This window comes from Coregonus lavaretus, assembly GCF_964263955.1.
Source record: "Coregonus lavaretus genome assembly, chromosome: 28".
In the NCBI taxonomy this organism is placed as follows: domain Eukaryota; kingdom Metazoa; phylum Chordata; class Actinopteri; order Salmoniformes; family Salmonidae; genus Coregonus; species Coregonus lavaretus.
In genome coordinates this window covers 37,638,100-37,664,608 of record NC_140015.1, presented here as the reverse complement: position 1 = coordinate 37,664,608, position 26,509 = coordinate 37,638,100, and the positions used below count along the sequence as shown (strand labels likewise).

Here is a 26,509-nt window from a genome sequence, read left to right as displayed (position 1 = left end):
ACACTCACTAAAAAATAATAAATAAATATCATACTCCACTATTTAAATCGATTTAGTCTTACTTCAGGCCAACAGCCTGAAAGGATGGGATACCACCACTTAACACACCCTGTAACTCTTCTGACGTCAAATCTCGCACACCCAAATACTTCTCTGCAGCTGCCACCACAACCTCTATTTTATGCGACTTCTGTTCCATCCCTGCATTACAGTTGATAACCATTGCTATAAATGGCCAAAAAAAATTTTTTACTGAAACATATCATTTTTGGCTTATCCCTCTGTACTAGTACATATCTACTACTCACAGGCTCTCTCCCCCTTGACCCATCTTCCTCTACTTTCTTTACTGCCTCAGCATACGACAACTTCTGCACTACTCTAACCCTGGAAACCTCAACCTGCCTCTCTCGCACAGGACAGTTCTGATCCCAGCCCCACGGGCACCCCTACAATTAACACATACCACTACTTTCTCCAATGCTACACATTCCTTTTTTTTTTTTTTTTTTTTTTTTTTTTATGGGAATGGATCAGCTTAATATTGCAGATAGATTGTATCTTCTATCAATGTAATTGTCTGCATCACTTCCAATCCCCCATGTTTTATTTTATTTTTTATATATATATACTCCCCTTTATTACTCTCCAACCCCACCATCCTTTCCCTACTTGGAGTAAATTAGTGAACAACAATGCCCAGGCCTCTACTTCCAGTCTATACTTACTATCTACACCTTATGGACAGAGTTAATTTTACAATAATTCTATTATATATATATATATATATATATATATATATATATATATATATATATATATATATATATATATATACAGTGGGGGAAAAAAGTATTTAGTCAGCCACCAATTGTGCAAGTTCTCCCACTTAAAAAGATGAGAGAGGCCTGTAATTTTCATCATAGGTACACGTCAACTATGACAGACAAATTGAGATGTTTTTTCTCCAGAAAATCACATTGTAGGATTTTTAATGAATTTATTTGCAAATTATGGTGGAAAATAAGTATTTGGTCACCTACAAACAAGCACGATTTCTGGCTCTCACAGACCTGTAACTTCTTCTTTAAGAGGCTCCTCTGTCCTCCACTCATTACCTGTATTAATGGCACCTGTTTGAACTTGTTATCAGTATAAAAGACACCTGTCCACAACCTCAAACAGTCACACTCCAAACTCCACTATGGCCAAGACCAAAGAGCTGTCAAAGGACACCAAAAAACAAAATTGTAGACCTGCACCAGGCTGGGAAGACTGAATCTGCATTAGGTAAGCAGCTTGGTTTGAAGAAATCAACGGTGGGAGCAATTATTAGGAAATGGAAGACATACAAGTCCACTGATAATCTCCCTCGATCTGGGGCTCCACGCAAGATCTCACCCCGTGGGGTCAAAATTATCACAAGAACGGTGAGCAAAAATCCCAGAACCACACAGGGGGACCTAGTGAATGACCTGCAGAGAGCTGGGACCAAAGTAACAAAGCCTACCATCAGTAACACACTACGCCGCCAGGGACTCAAATCCTGCAGTGCCAGACGTGTCCCCCTGCTTAAGCCAGTACATGTCCAGGCCCGTCTGAAGTTTGCTAGAGTGCATTTGGATGATCCAGAAGAGGATTGGGAGAATGTCATATGGTCAGATGAAACCAAAATAGAACTTTTTGGTAAAAACTCAACTCATCGTGTTTGGAGGACAAAGAATGCTGAGTTGCATCCAAAGAACACCACACCTACTGTGAAGCATGGGGGTGGAAACATCATGCTTTGGGACTGTTTTTCTGCAAAGGGACCAGGACGACTGATCCGTGTAAAGGAAAGAATGAATGGGGCCATGTATCGTGAGATTTTGAGTGAAAACCTCCTTCCATCAGCAAGGGCATTGAAGATGAAACGTGGCTGGGTCTTTCAGCATGACAATGATCCCAAACACACCGCCCGGGCAACGAAGGAGTGGCTTCGTAAGAAGCATTTCAAGGTCCTGGAGTGGCCTAGCCAGTCTCCAGATCTCAACCCCATAGAAAATCTTTGGAGGGAGTTGAAAGTCTGTGTTGCCCAGCGACAGCCCCAAAACATCACTGCTCTAGAGGAGATCTGCATGGAGGAATGGGCCAAAGTACCAGCAACAGTTTGTGAAAACCTTGTGAAGACTTACAGAAAACGTTTGACCTGTGTCATTGCCAACAAAGGGTATATAACAAAGTATTGAGAAACTTTTGTTATTGACCAAATACTTATTTTCCACCATAATTTGCAAATAAATTCATAAAAAATCCTACAATGTGATTTTCTGGAATTTTTTTAATCATTTTGTCTGTCATAGTTGACGTGTACCTATGATGAAAATTACAGGCCTCTCTCATCTTTTTAAGTGGGAGAACTTGCACAATTGGTGGCTGACTAAATACTTTTTTCCCCCACTGTATATATATTTTTTTGCTCCTGAACTTCTTCTACTCTCAACCTTTCCGATCATTTTCATGGTGTCCATCCGGTTTGCTTCTATATGGCATATCTTTCTAACTGTGCTCCTTCCCAAAAGCTCCCAACATACAACCTATATACTTATTATGGACACAGTATGCTTACATTATTAGCTATCTTTGTTATTATTTGTTATTAGTCCCATCCTTCAACTCTATTCAATACCTCCCATCTATCTCTTAACACCATCCATATAGGATTTCTATTTGCCATATATATTTCAACCGTACTGTGATGTTTTACAAAAATTCTGAACCTTTCTATTCTCATTGCTTCTACAGATTGTGAATTAAAAATAAACATTTTTGCTAAAAGTATTATTATATTATTGATTGATTGACTATGACTTTTCAGATCACCCAGTAATGCTATCTGCAAGGTTAGTTCCAGGTAAATATTGCAATCCTTTAGCCATTCCTGGACCTGTGTCCAAAAACAAGCTACAAATGGACAGAACCAAAACAAATGATCTAATGATTCTGTCTCTTCACAGCATAACCTGCAGAGCTGGGAAGATTGTATCCCCCATATAAATAACAATCTATTGGTAGCAAGAATTTTATATAATAATTTAAATTGAAAGATTCAAATTTTTGAATCCGGTGTCGTTTTGCGTGTCAGTTCATAAACACTATGCCATGGGATCGGTACGTCAAAGATCTCTTCCCAACTATTTTGCAATCTATATGGGACGGCTGTCAATCCTTTGGTCCTTAAGTGAAACTGATATACTTTTTTATTTATCACAGTTTTCCTTAACCAATTATGTTCTTTAATGCAAGGCCGACAGACAAGTTCCTTACTTTCTCCCCCTTCCACTTTCCTCTTCCACTTTTGCGGTAAGGCTGCAATTATTTGGTTGTAATTTTGGGTAGAGCAGACATTTCCATATGTTTTTGTTAGCTGCATGTGTGACATAACTCCACCAGTCCTACCGATGATATCATTTACGAAGATTATACCTTTTTTAAACATTCTGTCAAAAAATAAAGGTTTTTTGTCAATTAGTATATTTGAATTTAACCACAATATTTGTTGCATTATTTGTTCTGTCGTTTCTGGAGGATTAAATTGAAATTGCAACCAACTTTCTATGGCTTGTTTTAGAAATAGTGACATTTGGGAGATTATTTCCTTTTCAAATAACTGAAAGTGAGAGGTTGTAATCTGAATAAAGGGAAAAAGGCCTTTCTTGAACATTGGGTGAGACAATCTTACTAATTTGCTTGAGAACCAGTTCGGATTTAAGTATAACTTTTGTATGACTGAAGCTTTTAGTGATAGGTCTAATGCTTTAATATGTAATAATTTCTGTCCTCCGAATTCATATTCATTATATAAATATGCTCTTTTAATTTTGTCTGGCTTGCCGTTCCAAATAAAATTGAATCTTTTTTTCTCATATAATTAAAAAAACTGTTCGCTAGGCGTAGGCAAGACCATAAGCAAATAGGTAAACTGGGATAATACTAAAGAGTTAATAAGGGTGATTTTTCCACAAATTGACAGGTATTTTCCTTTCCATGGTAGTAAGATCTTATCTATTTTTGCTAACTTTCTATAAAAATGTATTGAAGTGAGATCATTTATTTCCTTTGGGATATGTATTCCGAGTATATCCACATCACCATCAGACCATTTTATTGGTAAACTACATGGTAATGTAAAAATTGTATTTTTTAGTGATCCAATACGTAATATAGTACATTTGTCATAATTTGGTTGTAATCCAGAGAGGTTAGAAAATGTATCTAGATCCTCTATGAGGCTGTGGAGGGATTCTAGTTGTGGATTTAAAAGAAAACATGAATCATCAGCGTACAATGACACCTTTGTTTTTAAGCCCTGTATTTCTAATCCTCTGATATTATTATTGGATCTGATTTTAATATCTAACATCTCGATGGCCACAATAAATAGATATGCCGATAGTGGACATCCTTGTTTCACTCCTCTTGACAGTTTAAAACTTTCTGAGAAATAGCCATTATTTACTATTTTACACCTAGGGTTACTATACATGATTTTGACCCATTTTATAAGAGATTCTCCAAAATTGAAACGCTCCAGGCATTTATATATAAACCCCAGTCGAACTTTATCAAATGCCTTTTCGAAGTCTGCTATGAATAGCAGGCCTGGTTTCCCATATTTTCCATAGTGTTCTATTGTTTCCAATACTTGCCTTATATTATCTCCAATGTATCTTCCATGTAAAAAACCTGTCTGATTAGAATGAATAATATCCGACAATACCTTTTTAATTCTATGCGCTATACATTTTGCTAGGATTTTTGCATCACAACACTGAAGTGTAAGGGGCCTCCAATTTTGTAAATGGACTGGATCTTTATATTTTCCACTTGTATCCTGTTTCAGTAATAATGAGATCAGACCTTCTTCTTGAGTGTCAGATAATCTACCATTTACATAGGAGTGGTTAAAACATGCTAATAACGGTCCGCTTAGTATATCAAAAAAGGTTTGGTATACCTCGACTGGTATGCCATCCAACCCTGGAGTTTTCCCGGACTTAAAGTCTTTAATTGCATCCAGAAGTTCCTCCTCTGTAATTTCACCTTCACATGAGTCTTTCTGTGTGGCTGTTAATTTGACATTATCAATAGAAAAAAAATCTCTACAATTAGCTTCAGTTGGAGGAGATGGAGGCGACTGAAAAGAAAACATATGCTTAAAGTACTTTGTTTCTTCCTTCAAAATATCATTTGGTGAATTATGGGTGACTCCGTCAATTGTAACCAGTTTCATTAAGTTCTTTTTGGTAGCATTCCTATGTTGAAGATTAAAAAAGAATGTTGTGCATTTTTCCCCATATTCCATCCAGTTTGCTTTATTTTTATAATATATTACACTTGATCTTTCTTGAATAAGTTTCTCCATTTCTTTTTGTTTTTCCTCTAATTTATTCTGAGCCTCTATGTTACAGTTTGTATTGCCATCTATCTGTTCTGTTAGATTTTCTATTTCCTTTCTTAGTATAAACTCTTTTGACCTAAATTGCTTTTGTTTTCGAGATGAGTACTGAATTGCATGGCCTCTAAAGGCACATTTAAAGGTGTCCCATGCAATAAGGGGATTCGCTGTACCTATGTTATGTTGGAAAAAGTCAGTTATAAATTCATTTGTTCTAATTATGAATAAATTATCATTCAATAGGCTTTGATTAAATTTCCAATATCCTCGCCCACGTGGAAATTCAGTAAGAGTAATGTATATGCCTATTATATGATGGTCCGACCGCATTCTGTCCCCTATCAACACTTTTTTAAAAACTTTTGGTGCCAACGAGAATGAGATAAGAAAGAAGTCAAGACGACTAGCTTGATTCAGTCTCCGCCATGTATATCTCACTAGATCAGTATATTTAAGCCTCCATATATCTACTAGTTCTAATGTATCCATGACATTCACAATTTCCTTAAGAGCATGTGGGTGGTTGTTTGTGGTGTGATTTCCTTTACGGTCCATTGAGCTATTTAAAACAGTATTATAATCCCCCACCATAATAATATTGTCTTGAGTTGCTTGCAGGCTTGATAATCTATTATATATATTGTCAAAGAATTGTGGATCATCATTATTTGGTCCGTAAAGGTTAATGAGCCATATCAGTTTATGGTCCAATAACATATTTAAAATAATCCATCTACCTTGTGTATCTATTTGGACAATTTGCACATTCGGATCGAAATTACTATTAATTAATATCATCACCCCTTTTGAATTTCTTTGCCCATGGGAGAAGTATATTTCCCCCCCCCCCATTCTTTTTTCCACGCTACTTCATCTCGAATTGTTGAATGAGTTTCCTGTATACAATAGATATTATATTTCTTCTCTTTGAGCCATGTAAATATTGTTCTTCTTTTGTTATTATCAGCTAAGCCATTACAATTATAACTGGCTATACTTATTTCACCATACACCATAATGAGATACAAGATTCAAGTCTATTTATCATTATATATGTTTGTAAATTTACCAATAAAAAATAGCGTAATGATTGAGTGTCCATATAGCTGTACCATGATATTTGCATTGCTACGGAGTAACCCTTCAATTGTTCTCCACTAATTTCCCCGCTAAAGCCCCTCCCCATCCCAAGTTGAGCCGTCATCCCAGTGATCAGCATCCCACCCACGTCCCTCCGTATCCCTAAGGCCCCGAGAGGCCAGGACCCATCCATCGAAAACAGCACACAGTGGCACCCATAAAACAGAAGCAGATTAACCGCCAAAAGCATTTCCAATGCTTTCACCTATATATATATATTTATTTTTTATTATGCATATCCTATTTTCCGTCATTATCAATTAATATGCGTAATAATGTCGGCAGTTCACGCGTAGGATTCCAACATATAACCCGGTTTGCCATTGTATTACACTTAATTCATTGACAAGCAATTATTATCCTAGCAAATAATCCCCGCGGTCCATCCCATACCCTCCCCCCCAACATCCCCAACCCCCCACAACAGATGCCAGACAAGCACACACGCACATACTCACATACTCCAACACTCTCAACCCCCCTCCTCCACAATCCACCATAAAATCAGATACTCAACAGCTGTTATATCCCAGAGCCCAACTCGAGAAATAACTTGATTTACGAGTGCACATACAATTAAAGCTGATTGAGAAAGCATGCAGATTGAGCAGAAATTGATAACAATGTGAGATTTGATTAATCTACTTAATCTATGTCAAGTTCTAGGTGATGGAGATCAGATCCACCCTCTTCACCTGAGACACAAACACTCTGATCCCCTGTTGTAACCATTTTCCCAAGCATCTCCATGCGGTCAGACCTTTGATTATTTTGTGCCACCTGGGCCACAATGATAAACCCCCTCTCTGATTGTCCGAGTGTGACCCCCTCCCCATGGGTTACTGCAGCCAGTGTTGCCAGCACTGCCACTACCTGGGTGGGCGTACCCCACCGGCTAGGTAAAAAGGTCGTAAAGGTTCTCATTAGCAGCTTTGAGAATTTCCTTGTATATTATGCTCTCCCATCAGGGGGCTCTGGCTTTGTAGGACCAACCCTGCCAGGCAGGCTCAGAATCTTGAGGGGGCGGTGCTGCTCAAGTAAGTCTCTGACCGCATTTATTTCTCTGTTTAGGCTGCATATTCACAGCAGGTCCATAAAATAGATGGGAACTTCTCTTTGGTTTATGGGTCGCTCAGTTGGGTGTCCAGGTTATAGGGTTAGGGATCTTTCCATCATGATAGGACAATGAAAAATTAGATTAGATGTATACTATATTTAAAAATGTATATCCCTCATCTACACAAAATTGAAAGCTCTCTCTCTCACTACCCCTGCTCATAGACCCCCGGTCGGCTTTGGGATATGCAACCATTTCCCCTCTCACTCACTTAACGCCGCACCTTTTCAAACACAAAAATGCACACCACATGGTTGACTGCGGAAGAAATGGGCCGAGCATGCAAACGCACCCGCATCCACATCTGCCTCAAGGGGGAAAGGACGCCAGAGAGAACACAGGACCAACCACAACAACCATCCGCCAAAACAACAACCTCCCGCCAAAAAAGCCATGTTCTAATTATTTGTATTTAAATATGTATTATTCTGCTTATTATATCGTTTTATCCTTTTATAAAATACTATACTTACTATAAATGTTATTTAATATTACAATCCCTATCATTGCTAGTATCAGGTGCTCCAATATTTGACTCCTCTATTACAACTTTTAGAATAGCCATGGTGTAGTCTTTGTGTCTCTGAACATTTGGTTGTCAATATATAATTTATCCACCACTAGTGCAACACGTTTCCCTTTTAATCTGTTTTCCTTGAAGATTGGATACAGAACTTTGCGCCTTTCTACAATCTCCCTCGGGAACTGATCATTCATGCCTATTTTCGTGCCAGCAAGTCTTTTTCCTAGGCTTTTCACCATAGCTTTATCCTTAAAAAAAGCAAATTTGGCAACGATTGGGCGCTCATATTTCTGTCCTCTTTTTCCGAAACGATGTACACGTTCGAGTTGGATTTTATCGACAGCCTCGAGTGGGATTTGTAGCGCTGTATGCAGGAAGTCCTTCATAATATTCTCTGTTATTTCTCCCTCCTTTTCCTGAATACCCGTAAGTACTAGATTTTCCCTCATCGATCTAGTTTGGATGTCTAGTAAGGCTTCTCTCAGAAGATTGTTCTCCTTTTTTAGTTCCCTAACGTCTGTTTCCATTTTAGAGACTGTCACTTTTAATTCGTTGGTTTCTTTCTCCATTACCAAAGCTTTTTCGTCACTCATTTGAAGACTCGCTTTCAACTCTTTTACGTCTTTACTGACCAATTCTAATATGCCCAATTTGTCATTTATCGACTTCAACAGGTCGCTTTCCACACTTACCATACCCAGTGGTGAAAAGCATATATCATCTGTATCAGTCGATGAGTCGCGTTTCCTTTTGGGGATCGGCTCTCCACGCTTGTCTTCAGTCATGTTTTGGTGTTGCGTGTTGTAATATTTGTCGATATATTTCTCTAGCCTTATGATCTGTTTTGTGTTATTATCCAGATATAATTATATTAACTGCGAATATATGAAATGCAAATATTTAGTCTAACTTACTGATTTTGAATATTATGTTTTTATCTTGAGGTGTTTTGTACCGATTTCAATTCAATACGCCATCTTGTCTACGCGTGCCCCCGCCTGAACCTACACATTCCTTTGTCTCATGCCCTTCTGCACACTTCTCACACCTAGGAACCTCCCTCCTACACACTGCTGCCACATGCCCATAAGCTTGACACCTGTAACAACGTAATGTATTTGGCACAAAAGCTCATACAGGATAACTTATATATCCTAACATCACTTTATGAGGTTCTCTTCAAGAGTCCAGATACTTTTATTGGCTGAGGCCCAGTAAGGGTAGCCTCGTAAATATCACTGATTACCGCTGCACTAGATTTGTGTGTGTCGGTTTGCAATTGGTGGAGGGTGGTATGTGCATTAACATTAGGGAAGTAGTACATAAAACATTGGTTTAGGTGTTATTACATGATCGGTTGAAGTTATTACGTTATTCATCAAAACAGTTGTTACTTACCTGACTGATAACGTAGCTTATTACATTAAATGGTAACATTATGATAACAATTCAACATTTTATCATATTAACCAACAAGGTATTACATTTCCCGGTTTTATTACATTATAAATCTAAAAGTTATTACATTAACCGTTGTTACAAGACACAGCATACATAGTTCTTGCCTTGACCTCATGGATATTATTATCCAATGTATCATTGATTAGTTTTAGGAACATAAAATCTATTTAGATTTGTTTATTATTATTATAAAAATAACAAAGTGATATCTTCTTCTTTAGAAGATAATGGCTTGATTTTATTGATCAATTGAATACACACACACACACACACACACACACACACAAAAGGGTTCAATATAACATTATCTGTGATAACATTTATCCATTTAGATCACGTGTGCTATTGCATAGACACAGGGAAGACCTGATCCTAGATCAGAGCTGCATATTATAGATGCGGTAAAAGAGTCAATGGAACACAGACCATTGCATTGACCAGATTTGCGCACATTCAAGAAATCTGATCCAACAAAGTGGATATTCATAAAATCGTCAACATATATGTATTGTAACAGGCCCTCAATGTGGTTACTAAAGTCAGATTTTGATATATTTAACTAATTGAGCAGCATAACATTTAGACGTTGTCCCTTTTCAGGTTTAGAAGAAGTGACTGCTAAATGCTAAATCCTGTTCGTATAAGATGGTAGCATAGCTAGCATACAGACATCTGTGGTGGTAGTCAATCGTTTTTGACTGTAATACAGTTGATTGGTAACGATAAAATGAACATTTGTTGAAGGGGGTTGACATCCATACAAGCATTATACTCAGATTTGTACCTCAACATAGCATGACATACACATATAAACAATAGTTTAAACGTAGGGTAATTTTGCTGGGGGGCAATTAGGAGATTCCGGATCTTTCCCCCAAGGCCCTTTCTCCATTGTTTTGGTCGAGTTCAATTTACTTATTTAATGCATCTATGCTCTACACAGGTTACCAAGTCAACCGTTTAAGAATGGGAGATGGATATTTACATTTACATTTTAGTCATTTAGCAGACGCTCTTATCCAGAGCGACTTACAGTTAGTGAGTGCATACATTTTTCATACTGGCCCCCCGTGAGAATCGAACCCACAACCCTGGCCTTGCAAGCGCCATGCTCTACCAACTGAGCTACAGGAGGCCTATGGCCAATCCTATTGATCCTTTATTTAGGGATCTGGAACCGGAGGGAGATGAAATAAGGCACGTTTGTGCTTTCTGGTGTATTCTCATTGGCCCTAAATGAATAAAGCTCTTCCCACATATATCTATCTACGGTTTCTCTCCAGTGTGTGTTTGCTGGTGTGAATTCAGGTTCCCTAATTGACTGAAGCTCTTTCCACACTGACCACAGCTATAAGGCTTCTCTCCTGTGTGTGTTCGCTGGTGTGTAGTCAAGGTGGAAGCTACAGCAAAGCTCTTTCCACACTGATCACAGCTATAAGGCTTCCCTACAGTGTGTTCTAGATGGTGTCTAGTCAGGGTGGAAGCTACAGCAAAGCTCTTTCCACACTGATCACAGCTATAAGGCTTCACTCCAGTGTGTGTTCGCTTGTGTCTATTCAGGTTGGAAGCTAGAGCAAAGCTCTTCCCACATAGACAGACATAAGGTCTCTCTCCAGTGTGTGTTCGATAGTGTCTATTCAGGGAAATAACTATAGCAAAGCTCTTCCCACACTGCTCACAGCTATAAGGCTTCTCTCCTGTGTGTATGCGCTGGTGTATAGTTAGGGCTTCTGATATAGCAAAGCGCTTCCCACACTGATCACAGCAATAAGGTTTCTCTCCAGTGTGTGTTAACTTGTGTATGTTTAGGGATCCCAAATAAGCAAAGCTTTTCCCACAATCAAGGCAGGGGTAAGGCCTCTCCCCTGTATGAATTCTCAGATGACATTTTAAGTTATGAGAAGCAGTGAAACACTTCCCACACTGAGAGCAGCAGTACGGTTTCTCTCCGGTGTGAATCCGCTGGTGGATAACGAAGCCACTCCGTTTTGTGAAACTCTTCCCACAGTCAGAGCAGCGGTGAGGTTTTTTCCCAATTCGTCTCTGCTGGGGTTTCTTGAGATGTTCTGATCTGGAGAGACTCTTCTCTGTCTCGTCAGAAACATGATGTGGTCGAGGCTCCCCAGCTGATAAGCCTCTTCCATTGAGAGAACGACTGTTAGGGGTGTCCCCTGTGAAACAAAGACATTGAATAACTAGGTTTTGGAAATATGGGTCCATAAACAAATACTATAACATTTTTAAAAAAATTGTTGTTATTTAGCAGACACTCTTATCCAGAGCGACCTACAGGAGCAATTAGGGTTAAGTACCTTGCTCAAGGGCACAGACTGATTTGAACCAGTAACCTTTCGATTAGTGGCCCAACGCTCTTAACCACTAGACTACTTGCCACCCTTATCATCAATATACACAGATTATTAGGTACACCCCCCCTCTGTTCACGAACTGGATCGACAATTTACTGGCCACTGAATGTATTCTGTTTATCAATCAATAACAGAAGTTGCAGAATCAGATTGTAGTCTAATCCACACACCCCATTGTTCTTACTTGATGAAATCAAATCTCCCTCTCCCTCCTCGTGTCCTTCTTTCACAGTTCCACTCTGCCCTGGTGTTTTCCTGCAGTCGACCAGCCACACAGACACCCTCTTCAGACCCAGCAGTAAGGCTCTACCAGGAGAGTTGTGACCAGGGGACTCCAGCAGGGTGGAGGGGGATGGGCTAGCTCTGTCCTGGTGACCATAGGAAGTATTGTACATAGAATATCATTAGACCAAACATTTGATTACTGTAGTCTAAATCTCGGATTGATTGGGTGCATCCTTATAATACCTCCTTTCTCCTGAAGTGTGTAATTGTTCACTACTTTCCACAAAATGTTCAATCAAATGGAAATGGTGTAAAAACATATAAAGACTTCTAATGCCTCCTGTCTTATGTTCAGAACCTTTGAGCATTCATTGGAGTTGAACATCTTTCACCCGAGTTAATCTTAGTTAACCCTGAATTTAAGTGTCACGTAATTGGTCAGCCCCTCGATTAAGAGCTGGGTTCATACGTGGAGAGATTAAGAGATTCTAGAACAAGGAGCAGAACCGGAATGAGAAGCTCCTCCTTCTTTCAAGATACGGGCCGAATGTCCCCTCCCCTTCAAATATGTGAAAGATGGTAACACCTGCTAAATCGTGATTTGTTCAAATAACCAGTGAGGAAAAACCTAAACAGCTAAACTACTGCTGCTCATTATCCCACTATTGGATCATGTTGAGAAAAATGTCAGTCTTATAGTTTCAGTATCCTTATACACAACATGAATAGAAGAAACCATCAAATATAGGGGTATTGTGGCATGTAGCAGAAGCCTACAGTAAAAAGGTATTGGTGTAGCTTTGTGCAATTTCTGCCTCATGCAACATTACTCAAGATCAACTTTTCTATGTGACTTGTTACTGTAAAAGCAGCCTCATCTAAAATCACCAGCTTACAGCATATCATTGACATCCAGATGAGAGGAATGAAATGTAATTTACCACCCAAGTATTTCAGCAGTGCATTGTACACTACACCATCATTTCAAATGGTAGCACAGTGACCCACTTTGCCCTACTGTATAGAAGCACACTGGCTGAAGAAGGATAATGTAGTATTTACAGCCATATCCATAAATGATTTGGTTTTACCTTCCAACCTAAATTAAATTAATGTCAATTCATACAGTTTTCAAACTATACATAAACTAGACACTATCATCATAGTTTCGTAGTTCAGTTTTTAGCAGTTTGATGAAATTATTGTTAAATGTATTGTTAACAAATGACAGGAAAATATTTTCAAAGGTAATAAATTGAAAATGGCCTAAGAGTTTTGAAACCTATTTTTGTGCTGAGAGTTGTGAAAACTTACCACATACTTGTGAAAATCGCAACTAACAGAAAAGTCATGTGCTAGTGGGAGTATCCACCATATGTTTTATACCAGTCATTTCCTTTCAAATCAGTGAAGGGAAGTGAACAAGTGCACACTTTGGGAGGAAGGAAAGATAATGAGGGATTCCTTAACATTGTATCTAGGCAGAAGCGGAGCTAGCGTGAGGGACATGGGTGCAACTGTTCCTGCAGATAACTTTTTTTTTTTTTTTTTACAAAGAAACAATGTAGACCTACCATTATTTAACACTATAAAACGTTATTTAACACTATAAATCACGGCAAAATGGATATAATATGATTCAAATTCAACCCTGGAATTGGTGTAGGCGGTTGTTGCTTATTTTATAAAGCAATGTACCCTACAACTGTCTGTCACGATACCTCCTTGAGGGCCCCCCTGGGACTGGTGGCTGCACTGCTGGTTGGGGAAGGACCAGGGTCTTCACATACTAAGTTATTTATTAAGTAAAATATTTTAAATTAAGTTAACACACTGCCGGGACTTGAGGTAGGCCTATCCAAGAAGAATCCAACAACGACGCATGTTGTCTACATTTTAAACAGTCTAATAAATCTTTAAGCAGTAATTTAAAAACATTAGGAAACTAAAAACATTCCAAAGAACAGAATAGCATATTCTGAGTTTAAAGGTAGACTCAGCGAAATGATGTAGGCTATATGCACAAAGTAAACAGCATAGTGAGTCAATTTCTGCAATAACCAAGAACGTTGAAGCGTGATGCTAAACTTCTCCTATGTGTTGGTCCCATGGCTAGCATGCTGGAACAGCATACCCTTGCACATGTGCAGGCACTGTGTGTGACTGTGTGAGAGCTAAGTCTTGCGTCTAGCTCACTGCAATATCTGCGGTGCTGCTTGTGGCATCATTTAGCTGAGTCTACATTTAATGTAGCCTTTTTTACAGTGGGCTATGCAATTTAGTAGAAACTTATATTCCTGTGCCCTTATCAGTCAAGACATCTATTTTATAGTAAGACAAACAACTAAATTTTTAGTGAGAAGTAGGCATTGGTCTGAAGCAGAAAAAGGAAATTCCCATGAGCACCACAATCCCTACTCCACCCATGCTCTACCAAGGTTTTCCAGCACACAGCTTTGACCTACTACAGTAGCTATGTTGGTCTATTGTACTTCAAATATCGTTGATGCAGGTTGTTTATGAGTCAAACCTTCTCAAACAGCCCAATTCAGACTCTTAGAGTTGCTCCCACAATGGAATTTTTACCGCATACAAGGATTCCTCACACCACACTAATCCTTTTCAAGCTTTTTTGAAAATTATACTGAACAACAATATAAAACTCAACATGCAACAATTTCAAAGATTTTAGTTCATGTGAGGAAATCAGTAAACTGAAATAACTTAATTAGGCCCTAATCTATGGATTTCACATGACTGGGAATACAGATATGCGTCTGTCGGTTACAGCTACCTAAAATATAATGGGCCTCACAATGGGCCTTGATCTTATCGCGGTATTTTTGTGCATTCAAATTGCCAATTGATAAAATGCAATGATGTTTATTGCCCGTAGCTTATGCGTGCCCATACCATAACCCCACCACCACCACGGGGCACTCTGTTCACAATGTTGACATCAGCAAACCGCTTGCCCACACGATACCATACACATGGTCTGTGAATGTGAGGCCTGGTTGGACATACTGCCAAATTCTCTAAAACGACGTTGGAGGCGGCATATGGTAGAGAAACAAACAATCAATTATCTGCCAACAGCTCTGGTGGACATTGTTGGAGACATATGAGGCATTGTGTTGTGTGACAAAACTGCACATTTTAGAGTGGCCTTTTATTGTCCCCAGCACAAGGTGCTCCTGTGTAATGATCATGCTGTTTAATCAGCTTCTTGATATGCCACACCTGTCAGGTGGATGGACTGTCTTGCAAAGGAGAAATGCTCACTAATAGGGACGTAAACAAATTTGTGATATAATAAAATATTTAGGACTGGCATTTGGAAGTGAACTAGTTATCGTTAGCTACCTTCTGTGTCGATGTCAGCTGTTGTTGTCTGGCTCTAGCTAGCTAATGGCTGAAGTTATTTGTGTAACAAACCAATAGAAATATAGCTAGCTACCTTTCTTTGCCTGTTCGTTAGCTAGCTAGCTGCTTTCAGCTGACTGTTGTTACCTAGCTACAGATGCTAGCTGCTGGACAAGCAAGCTAACGTTAGCTAATAGCAGCTGTATTGTTGCCAAACATCCAAGTTGCTGACCAGGTTAGATAGAACTCTGAGATTAGGCTGAAAACAAGTTAGCAATGTCAGAAATGCTATAAAAAGTTAGCACATCATTGGTTCTTAAATGGACAGAAATGTGCACGCGAGAGTGATAAATTATAAACGTAATAAAAACTGGTGCACCTATCAATTTAGTCATTTAAAAAAAAATGTAAGTGTAGTGTCGAGTCAATGCTGGCAATTATTGCTGTGAAACAAAGAGTCCGCTTAGGCTGTACTTTGATTATAAGTTTTATATATATCACAAGATTTCAGCATAAGTTTACAGACGCCTGCAGGGTCTGGAGAACAGTGTCCAAAGATAATATGTCTGTTCTAACCCCCTTTGTCTCTAGCCTATACTTATAAGGTATGCAAAAATATGGGTGGCTCCCTCTGCTGTCCAATCACCTGTCTCCAACGAACAGGGGTGTCACTACAAAATGGCTCCCTCTACTGTCCAATCCCCTGTCTACAACACACAGACCTCTCTGTCCTATGTGGTGTCACACTAAAAACGGCTCTCTTTGAACCTAAATAAACATCCCCTCAGGTTCCACTTGAAAACATTAACCAAGTCATAATCTTAATACACTACATAAGTCCAATGGTCACTTTATGGAAGCTATAGGGCCGTTTTTAAAATTTGAGCTAAGTAGGCGCAGAAAAGACTGAAAACTTACGACTACAATATAATATAAAACAATAAAATATAAAATAATAATCGTCCAAAATATTTTTGGGGACAGTGTGTAGTGAGTTAATTTCATATTATTACTATTTTTGAGAAGGGGCTATTAACTAGCTGGCATGGCACATCGTTGCCCATGAATGGAAGTTACTAGGCTATCGAGTAAACACCTTAGCCAGGTAGCCTACGACAACAAAAACGAAAAGTGTGTACTGTAAGAGTCAGACTGTTCAGGGAACATGAAAGAGAAGGATGGCATTGGCATTTCTCTACAAGTCAACATGTTTTTTCTACTTGCATGCACACACAGAAATCAGTACCATGGATAGACGCTTCATATTTAGCTTACGTTGATCGGACTAAATCGTTTTTGGTATATTTTAGTTGTCACTGTAGTAGACTAAGCATAGGTCATTAGATGTTGAAATGGTGCCGGAATAGCGGAGGTAGCGCCTGTTTTCTTTGCGGTAACTAAATCCATAGTTGTTTATTAGTCTGAAAAAGTCGTTAACATTAACTTGCTTGACTATTTTGTAAGTCATTTAACTGTTTGTTACATGCAACATGTTTTGTTAACTTAACCGGACAGATGTTGCTCTCCGGTTTTGTGATTTAACAAAGGTGTGGTTGAATTTATTCGGCTGTGTCAAGGCATATAAAGTAACAGGTTATAGAACATACAACGCAATTATCACAGCACATAGGTTGTAATATAGGTCATTTCTTTCTGGCTTTGCTTCCCGGGTGATTTTACCCACGCACCCCTACTGCAAGGTGTAGGCTTGACCTCATTATTTCTCCATGGTTCTGACTCTACCTGCTCGTTGCGCATTGCCTTGTATCAATATGTAGGCTAGTAGGCTACTTTGCTGAAGGACAAAATATCCCAAGTTTGTATTACCACCATTGTTTATTTTGTCCAACTGTTCAAATGGAACGAATGGATATGGAAGCTCAAAGATGAAAACTAGGCCTAGACATTTTATACACCACAGTAGGCATACTGTTAAGAAAAGTAAACCAAACTTACCCGATCCATCGTGGAAGCTATTCTTTCTTCAGCGTTTCTTCAAATAAAAACCATGACAGTAAATCTGTAGCTAGCCTTTCCCAGTTACTTTCTTTGTCACCGCGTTCAGATAAAGAACTGCTAGACCAGAGCAGTCAAACGTCCTTTTAAATATCAAAACTCGATTTAAGTGGTGACAAATAAACGTCTGATGTAGGCTAATCTTACTTCAGAAAGATCCTGGATAAGATTTTACCTGATCTATTAAAATCAAGAAAACGTTCAACACCCAATTCATCCATAATCCTGTTGTCTGTTATCGTCTACCTCTACCCGAGAGTCACAAGGAACAACGTGCTCTTCGAGAGTCCAGATAGTAATAATTTACTGAGGCCCAGTAAGGGTAGCCTATAAAATACCAGACTGATTACAGCAGCGCTATCTGTGCAGCGAAGCAGTAAAACCCGATGTATGTTTAATCAGACCTCTGAAGTGTCCATACAGCGATGCAACTTTGGCAGAAGTCAGGGTATTCATACTTCTTCCGCTTCACGGAGCAGAGCAGACTCAAAACTGTTGTGGAGGAAGTGGTCTTCTTCTTTGGTATTATAGCGGTCCGCAAACAATTGTTATAGGTGCATGCCGCCACCTATTGATTTATCTGTTTATCAGCCCACTATTCTGTAGGACTATTATGTAGCGTAAATTCATGCCCATTAAAACCTCATAATTATTCCACTCCTTTGGCCATCTGATCCTACACCAGGCCAGCAGCCTGAGAGGATGGATATTATTGTTCAAAACACCTTGTAACTCTGCAGTAAAATATTGTAAACCCAAGTACTTCTCTGCAGCTGCCACAACATCTATCCACTGTGATTTACGTTCTATACCTGCTTTACAGTTGACAACCATGGCCATGAACGCCCAAAAATAATAATAATACTGAAGCATGTTATTCCTATAACTTTCTATTGACCTCGGCCTAATCACAGGGATCCTCTCAGTGGTTGGGGTGGAGGTGGTAGCCCATGATGGTAGCCCATGATGGGGTGGGGGTCCGGTCGGGGGTTCTCCCTTCCCGAGGCCTGGTCACTTTTGAAAAGGTAATTTATGACGTTTCAGAACCACTTGTCAAACAAAGTTTAAAATGTATCATTTTATTTTTAAAGCTATGACAGGTAATTCTGACATGTATCCTAGAGGTCAAAGATCAGATTTCTGTCAATCTGAACATTTTGAAAATGTGTCTGATGGATAGCTATGAATCTAATATTTCCAATGATATATGATTAAAGGGTATACATGAGCAATAACCTGATGTACTGTATGCTGACATTGTCATAGGGTAAAACCCCTATGGGAAAACTGAATGGGAGGGATGGGAGGGATGGATAGAAATAGTGATAACTCACAGAAAGCTCCCATTGCTGCAATGATAGAACACATTTTACACTCTAGGGACATAAACCTTTTTAAAAAATCACTATGGGACATTTTCAGCCCAAGTGAGCCCAACCCAGTCTCATTGATTATAAGGTCTACAGACTAATTCAGTAAATGTTTTATCAATGTGTGTGTGTGTATGATTGTACAGTGTCCCGAGTGGCGCAGTGGTCTAAGGCACTGCATTGCTAGTGCTAGCTGTTCGAATCCAGGCTCTGTCGTTGCCGGCCGTGACCGGGAGACCCATGGGGCGGCGCACAATTCATCCAGGGTAGGGGAGGGATTGGCCGGCAGGGATGTAGCTCAGTTGGTAGAGCATGGCATTTGCAACGCCAGGGTTGTGGGTTCGATTCCCACGGGGGGCCAGTATGAAAAATAAAAAAAGAATGTGTGCACTCACTAACTGTAAGTTGCTCTGGATAAGAGCGTCTGCTAAATGACTCAAATGTGTGTGTACATGTCAAGAATTCCATTATTTTACTTTTAGATGTGTGTGTATTGTTGTGTATCGTTAGATATTACTGCACTGTTGGAGCTAGGAACACAAGCATTTCTACACCCGCATTAACATCTGCTAAATACAGCACCAGTCAAAAGTTTGGACACACCTGCTCATTCCAGGGTTTTTCTTTATTTGTACTATTTTCTACATTGTAGAATAATAGTGAAGACATCAAAACTATCATTTGTTTTTCAACAGGACAATGACCCAAAACACACCTCTAGGGTGTGTAAGGGCTATTTGACCAAGAAGGAGAGTGATGGAGTGCTGCATCAGATGACCTGGCCTCCAAAATCACCCGACCTCAAACCAATTGTGATGGTTTGGGATGAGTTGGACCGCAGAGTGAATGAAAAGAAGCCAACAAGTGCTCAGCATATGTGGGAACTACTTCAAGACAGTTGGAAAAGCATTCCTCATGAAACTGGTTGAGAGAATGCCAAGAGTGTGCAAAGCTGTCATCAAGGCAAAAGGTGGCTACTTTGAAGAATCTCAAATATAAAATATATTTTGATTTGTTGAACACTCTTTTGGTTACTACATGACTCCATATGTGTTATTTTATATTTTTGATGTCTTCACTATTATTCTACAATGTAGAAAATAGTAATAAAGAAAAACCATGGAATGAGCAGGTGTGTCCAAACTTTTGACTGTTTCTGTATGTGACCAATACAATTTGATGATTAGAGTTTGTGTACAAGTGCATAGGTTTGTGTGTGTGTGTTTGCAATTGATGGAGGGTTGTATGTGCATTAACATTAGTGAAGTAACACATAAAACATTGGTTTAGGTGTTATTACATGATCGGTTGAAGTCATTATGTTATTCATCAAAAAATATGTTATTCACCTGATAATGTAACTTATTACATTAAATGGAAAATATATTACTATAACAATTCAACATTTTATATTACCTGACAAGATATTACATTTACTGGTTTTATTACATTAGAAATCTAAAAGTTATTACATTAACCGTTGTTACAAGACACAGCATACATAGTTCTTGCCTTGACCTCATGGATATTATTATCCAATGTATCATTGATTAGTTTTTGGAACATAATAATCAATTTAGATTTGTTTATTATTACAATAAAAATACAACATAAAAGTGATATCTTCTTGTTTAGAACATAATATAATGAATTTATTGATCAATTGAATACATGAATATACACCTATTGTTGAAACATTGTTCTACATAATGACATTTAATAATAATAGTATCATGAGTATATGAAAGAAGATACAATTATCAACATCCTCCCAACACACACAGGTTCACTATGACATTTTCTAGAACATTTATCAATTTAGATCCCAATGTGTGATATTACATAGACACAGGAGAGACCTGATCCTAGATCAGAGCTGAATATTATGCTCCACAGAGGTTACCATGGTGATCAGACTAAGACAACCGTTTAAGAATGGGAGATGGATATGACTGTTCACTAGATGTTTTCTGTTGATCCTTTATTTAGGGATCTGGAACCGGTGCCAGATAGGCGGGAGATGAAATACGTCATGTTTTTGCTTTCTGTTGTTTTCTCATTGGCCCTAAATGAACAAAGCTCTTCCCACATATATCTATCTAAGGTTTCTCTCCAGTGTGTGTTCGCTGGTGTGAATTCAGGTTCCCTAATTGACTGAAGCTCTTTCCACAATGATCACAGCTGTAAGGCTTCTCTCCAGTGTGTGTTCGCTGGTGTATATTCAGGTGTACTAATTGACTGAAGCTCTTCCCACAATGATCACAGCTATAAGGCTTCTCTCCAGTGTGTATTCGATGGTGTCTATTCAGGGCAGAAGCTAGAGCAAAGCTCTTCCCACATAGACAGACATAAGTTCTCTCTCCAGTGTGTGTTCGATGGTGTCTATTCAGGGCAGAAGCTACAGCAAAGTTCTTCCCACACTGATCACAGCTATAAGGCTTCTCTCCAGTGTGTGTTCGCTGGTGTCTATTCAGGACGGAAGCTACAGCATAGCTCTTTCCACACTGATCACAGCTATAAGGTTTCTCTCCAGTGTGTGTTCGCTGGTGTCTATTCAGGATGGAAGCTACAGCAAAGCTCTTCCCACACTGATCACAGCTATAAGGTTTCTCTCCAGTGTGTATGCGCTGGTGTATAGTTAGTTTTTCTGATACAGCAAAGCTCTTTCCACACTGATCACAGCTATAAGGCTTCACTCCAGTGTGTGTTAGCTTGTGTTTTGTCAGGTGGCCTGACTGATTGAAGCTCTTCCCACACTGATCACAGCAATAAGGCTTCTCTCCAGTGTGTGTTAGCTTGTGTATGGTTTGGGCTCGCAAATAAGCAAATCTTTTCCCACAATCAAGGCAGGGGTAAGGCCTCTCCCCTGTATGAATTCTCAGATGACATTTTAAGGTTTGAGAAGCAGGAAAACTCTTTCCACACTCTGGGCATCTGTAAGGTTTCTCTCCTGTATGAATTCTTTGGTGTACGTTAAGACTTCCTGGAGAGGTGAAACTCTTCCCACACTGAGAGCAGCAGTACGGTTTCTCCCCTGTGTGAATCCGCTGGTGAGTAATGAAGTCACTCCGGCTAATGAAACTCTTCCCACAGTCAGAGCAGCAGTGGTGAGGTTTCTTCCCTATACGTCTCTGCTGGTGTTTCTTGAGATGTTCTGATCTGGAGAGACTCTTCTCTGTCTCGTCAGAAACATGATGTGGTCGAGGCTCCCCAGATGATAAGCCTCTTCCACTGAGAGAACGACTGTTAGGGGTGTCCCCTGTGAAACAAAGACATTGAATAACTAGGTCTTGGAAGTATGGGTCTATAATCAAATACTATAACAAGTTTAATATTTTGTTGTTGTTATTTAGCAGACGCTCTAATCCAGAGCAATTTACAAGAGCAATTAGGGTTACGTACCTTGCTCAACACATTTTTTCACCTAGTCGGCTCAGAGATTCGAACCAGCAACCTTTTGATTAGTGGCCCAACGCTCTTACCCACTAGTCTACCTGCCACCCTTATCAATATACACGCAGAGGCCAGTTTATTAGGTACACCCCTACGTTCACGAAACTGGATAGACAATTTACTGGCCACTCTAATCCACACACCCAATTGTTCTTACTTGATGAAATCAAATCTCCATCTCCCTCCTCGTGTCCTTCTCTCACAGTTCCACTCTGCCCTGGTGTTTTCCTGCAGTCGACCAGCCACACAGACACCCTCTTCAGACCCAGCAGTAAGGCTCTACCAGGAGAGTTGTGACCAGGGGACTCCAGCAGGTTGGAGGGGGATGGGCTAGCTCTGTCCTGGTGACCACAGGAAGTATTGTACATAGAATTTCATTACACCAAACATTTGATTACTTTAGTCTAAATCTCTGATTGATTGGTGCATCCTTATAATATCTCATTTCTCCTGAAGTTTGTAATTGTTCACTACTTTCCACAAATGTCTAGTTTGGGCACTTTTTTCATAAAAAAAAACCCCCTCTTAGACAGATGTCAAAACTGATAACACTTGTAATGCCCCCTGTATTATGTTCAGAACCTTTGAGTGAACATTCATTGGAGTTGAACACATCTTTCACCCCTGAGTTAATCTTAGTTAACCCAGAACTATAGTCTCACGTAATTGGTCCGCCGCTTGATTTAGTTCTGGGTTCATACGTGTTAGGAGGAGAGCTGAAGAGATGCTGGAAGGAGGAGCTCCAAGACTCCTCCCTCTCTTGATATGAGCCGAATGTCCCCTCCCCTTTCCAACACCTGCGAAATTGTCATTTGTCCAAATAACCAGTGTGGAAAAAACAAAACACCTGAACTACTGCTACCCATTATGATGTAGTATTTAGAGCCAAATCCATCAATTATTTGGTTTTACCTTCCACCCTATGTTAAATTAATGTCAATTTATACACAGTTATCCCCATGTACAATAGAGCCACATCTTTCTGGTGCCTTTTATAGCTTATTTCTAGCCTAAAGCTTTGCAGAGTTATGCACCCTATATATTTATATAATCAGGGTTTGGGGGGCATTAGCCCCCTCCCCCACACCAAGCGCCACACCACTTGAATGGATGTGCATGGCAGAGATGTTGACAAATATGCAACACATGGGCTAGTCCACCATCCAGATCAGAGCTGTAAATACAGTCAAGCCTGTCTAATGGCAGAGTTGTTAGTTTGGCACGGTTGATCTAAACAGATTTGGATAACAATGTCAAGACAGGAGAAGGTGCATACTAGAATCTATTCTGGATGTTCGAAACTGGTGAGGTATTCTGATGCTAGCATGTATTTGCACACTGCAGTAGACAACATGCTGTTTACATGTGTATTTTCCCTTCAGCAAATCAGATCACGACTCCAATCTTCTGTGTGGAGAAGGTAAAAAGCTTCCAGTTCCTTTGTGTACACATCTGACAATCTGAAATGGTCCACCCACACAGACAGTGTGGTGAAGGCGGCTCAACAGCTCCTCTTCAACCTCAGGAGGCTAAAGAAATTCGGCTTGGCCCCTAAGACCCACAAACTTTTAAAGATGCACCATTGAGAGCATCCTGTCGGGCTGTATCACCGCCTGGTACAGCAACTGCACCGTTTGCAACTTCAGGGCTCTCCAGAGGGTGGTGTGGTCTGCCCAACGCATCACCGGGAGCACAAAGCCTGCCCTCCAAGACATCTACACCACCCGTTGTCACAGGAAGGCCAAAAAGAAAATCAAGGTCATCAACCACCCGAGCAACGGCCTGTTCACCCCGCTATCATCCATAAGGCGAGGTCAGTACAGGTGCATCAAAGCTGGGACCGAGAGAATGAAAAACAGCTTCTATCTCAAGGCCATCATACTGTTATATAGTAATCACTAGCCGGCCTCCACCCCGTAACCTGCCCTGAACATAGTCACTGTCACGAGCCGACTACCACCCAGTAACCTGCCCTGAACTTAGTCACTGTCACAAGCCGACTACCACCCGGGTGTGCTACCATGCACCCTAGAGGCTGCTGGCCTATGTACATAGACATGGAACACTGGTTACTTTACAATGTTTACATACAGTTTTAACCACTTCATATGTACACTACCAGTCAAAAGTTTGGACACACCTACTCATTAAAGTTTATTTTTTACTATTTTCTACATTGTACAGTAATATTGAAGACATTAAAACTATGAAATAACACATGGAATCATGTAGTAACTAAAAAAGTGTTAAACAAATCAAAATATATTTTATATTTGAGATTCTTCAAATAGCCACTCTTTGCCTTCATGACAGCTTTGCACACTCTTGGCATTCTCTCAACCAGCTTCATGCGGTAGTCACCTGGAATGCATTTCAATTAGGTGTGCCTTCTTAAAAGTTAATTTGTGGAATTTATTTCCTTCTTAATGCATTTTAGCCAATCAGTTGTGTTGTGACAAGGTAGGGGGGGGGGGGGGGGGGTATACAGAAGATAGGCCTATTGGGTAAAATACCAAGTCCATATTATGGCAAGAACAGCTCAAATAAGCAAAGGGAAACGACAGTCCATCATTACTTTAAGACATGAAGGTCAGTCAGTACGGAAAATGTCAAGAACTTTGAACGTTTCTTCAAGTGCAGTCGCAAAAACCATCAAGCGCTATGATGAAACTGGCTCTCATGAGGACCACCAGAGGAATGGAAGACCCAGAGTTACCTCTGCTGCAGAGGATAAGTTCATTAGTTACCAGCCTCAGAAATTGCAGCCCAAATAAATGCTTCACAGAGTTCAAGTCACAGACACATCTCAACATCAACTGTTCAGAGGGGACTGTGTGAATCAGGCCTTCACACCAATAAGAAGAGGAGACCTGCTTGGGCCAAGAAACACGAGCAATGGACATTAGACCGGTGGAAATGGGCCCCTGGGTCTGGAGTCCAAATTGGAGATTTTTGGTTCCAACCGCTGTGTCTTTGTGAGATGCGGTGTGGTTGAACAGATGATCTACGCATGTGTAGTTCCCACCGTAAAGCATGGAGGAGGAGGTGTTATGGTGTGGGGGTGCTTTGCTGGTGACACTGTCTGTGATTTATTTAGAATTCAAGGCACACTTAACCAGCATGGCTAACACAGCATTCTGCAGCGATACGCCATCCCATCTGGTTTGGGCTTAGTGGGACTATCATTTGTTTTTCAACAGGACAATGACCCAACACACCTCCAGGCTGTGTAAGGGCTATTTGACCAAGAAGGAGAGTGATGGAGTGCTGCATCAGCTGACCTGGCCTTACACATGTCTGGTGTAGATCCTGGATAAGATTTTACCATCGACCAAGAATCTTGTTGTCTGTTATCATCTACTTTTACTTGAGAGCAACTTGCAACACAAGGTTATCTTCAAGAGTCCAGATACTTTTATTGGCTGAGGCCCAGTAAGGGTAGCCTCATAAATATCACACTGATTACCGCTGCGCTAGATTTGTGTGTGTCGGTTTGCAATTGGTGGAGGGTGGTATGTGCTGGCTATAAGGTGAATGCACCTATTTGTAAGTCGCTCTGGATAAGAGCGTCTGCTAAATGACGTAAATGTAAATGAAGTAACACATAAAACATTGGTTTAGGTGTTATTACATGATCGGTTGAAGTTATTTCGATATTTGTTTAAAAATGTTGTTACTCACCTGACTGATAACGTAACTTATTACATTAAATTGAAAAGTTTTACGATAATAATTCAACATTTTATCATATTAACCGACAAGATATTACATTTACCAGTTTTATTACATTATAAATCTTAAAGTTATTACATTAACCGTTGTTACAAGACACAGCATACATAGTTCTTGCCTTGACCTCATGGATATTATTATCCAATGTATCATTGATTAGTTTTAGGAACATAAAATCTATTTAGATTTGTTTATTATTATTATAATAAAAATATAACATTAAAATGATATCTTCTTTAGAAGATAAAGGATTGATTTTATTGATCAATTGAATACACACACACACACACACACACAAAA

The 26,509-nt window shown here is 39.6% G+C and overlaps 1 protein-coding gene across 2 annotated transcripts in view; it reads right to left on the bottom strand.

The window, feature by feature from the left end:
* Positions 1–9,750: 9,750 nt before the first annotated feature.
* LOC311104219 (uncharacterized protein) overlaps positions 9,751–26,509 on the bottom strand; it is a 47,057-nt gene continuing 30,298 nt past the window's right edge. Inside the window, exons 1-3 of one of the 2 annotated variants that reach the window (XM_084145955.1) lie at positions 17,595–18,124; positions 12,232–12,415; positions 9,751–11,849 (exon numbers count right to left, since the gene is read on the bottom strand). In XM_084145955.1, the coding sequence (XP_084002081.1) occupies positions 10,945–11,849; positions 12,232–12,415; positions 17,595–17,603 (1,098 nt within the window). In that variant the 5' untranslated portion in view covers positions 17,604–18,124 and the 3' untranslated portion in view covers positions 9,751–10,944. Of the gene's footprint in view, positions 11,850–12,231; positions 12,416–17,594; positions 18,125–26,509 lie in introns of those variants that run through there. The other variant, XM_084145956.1, reaches the window with a different exon arrangement.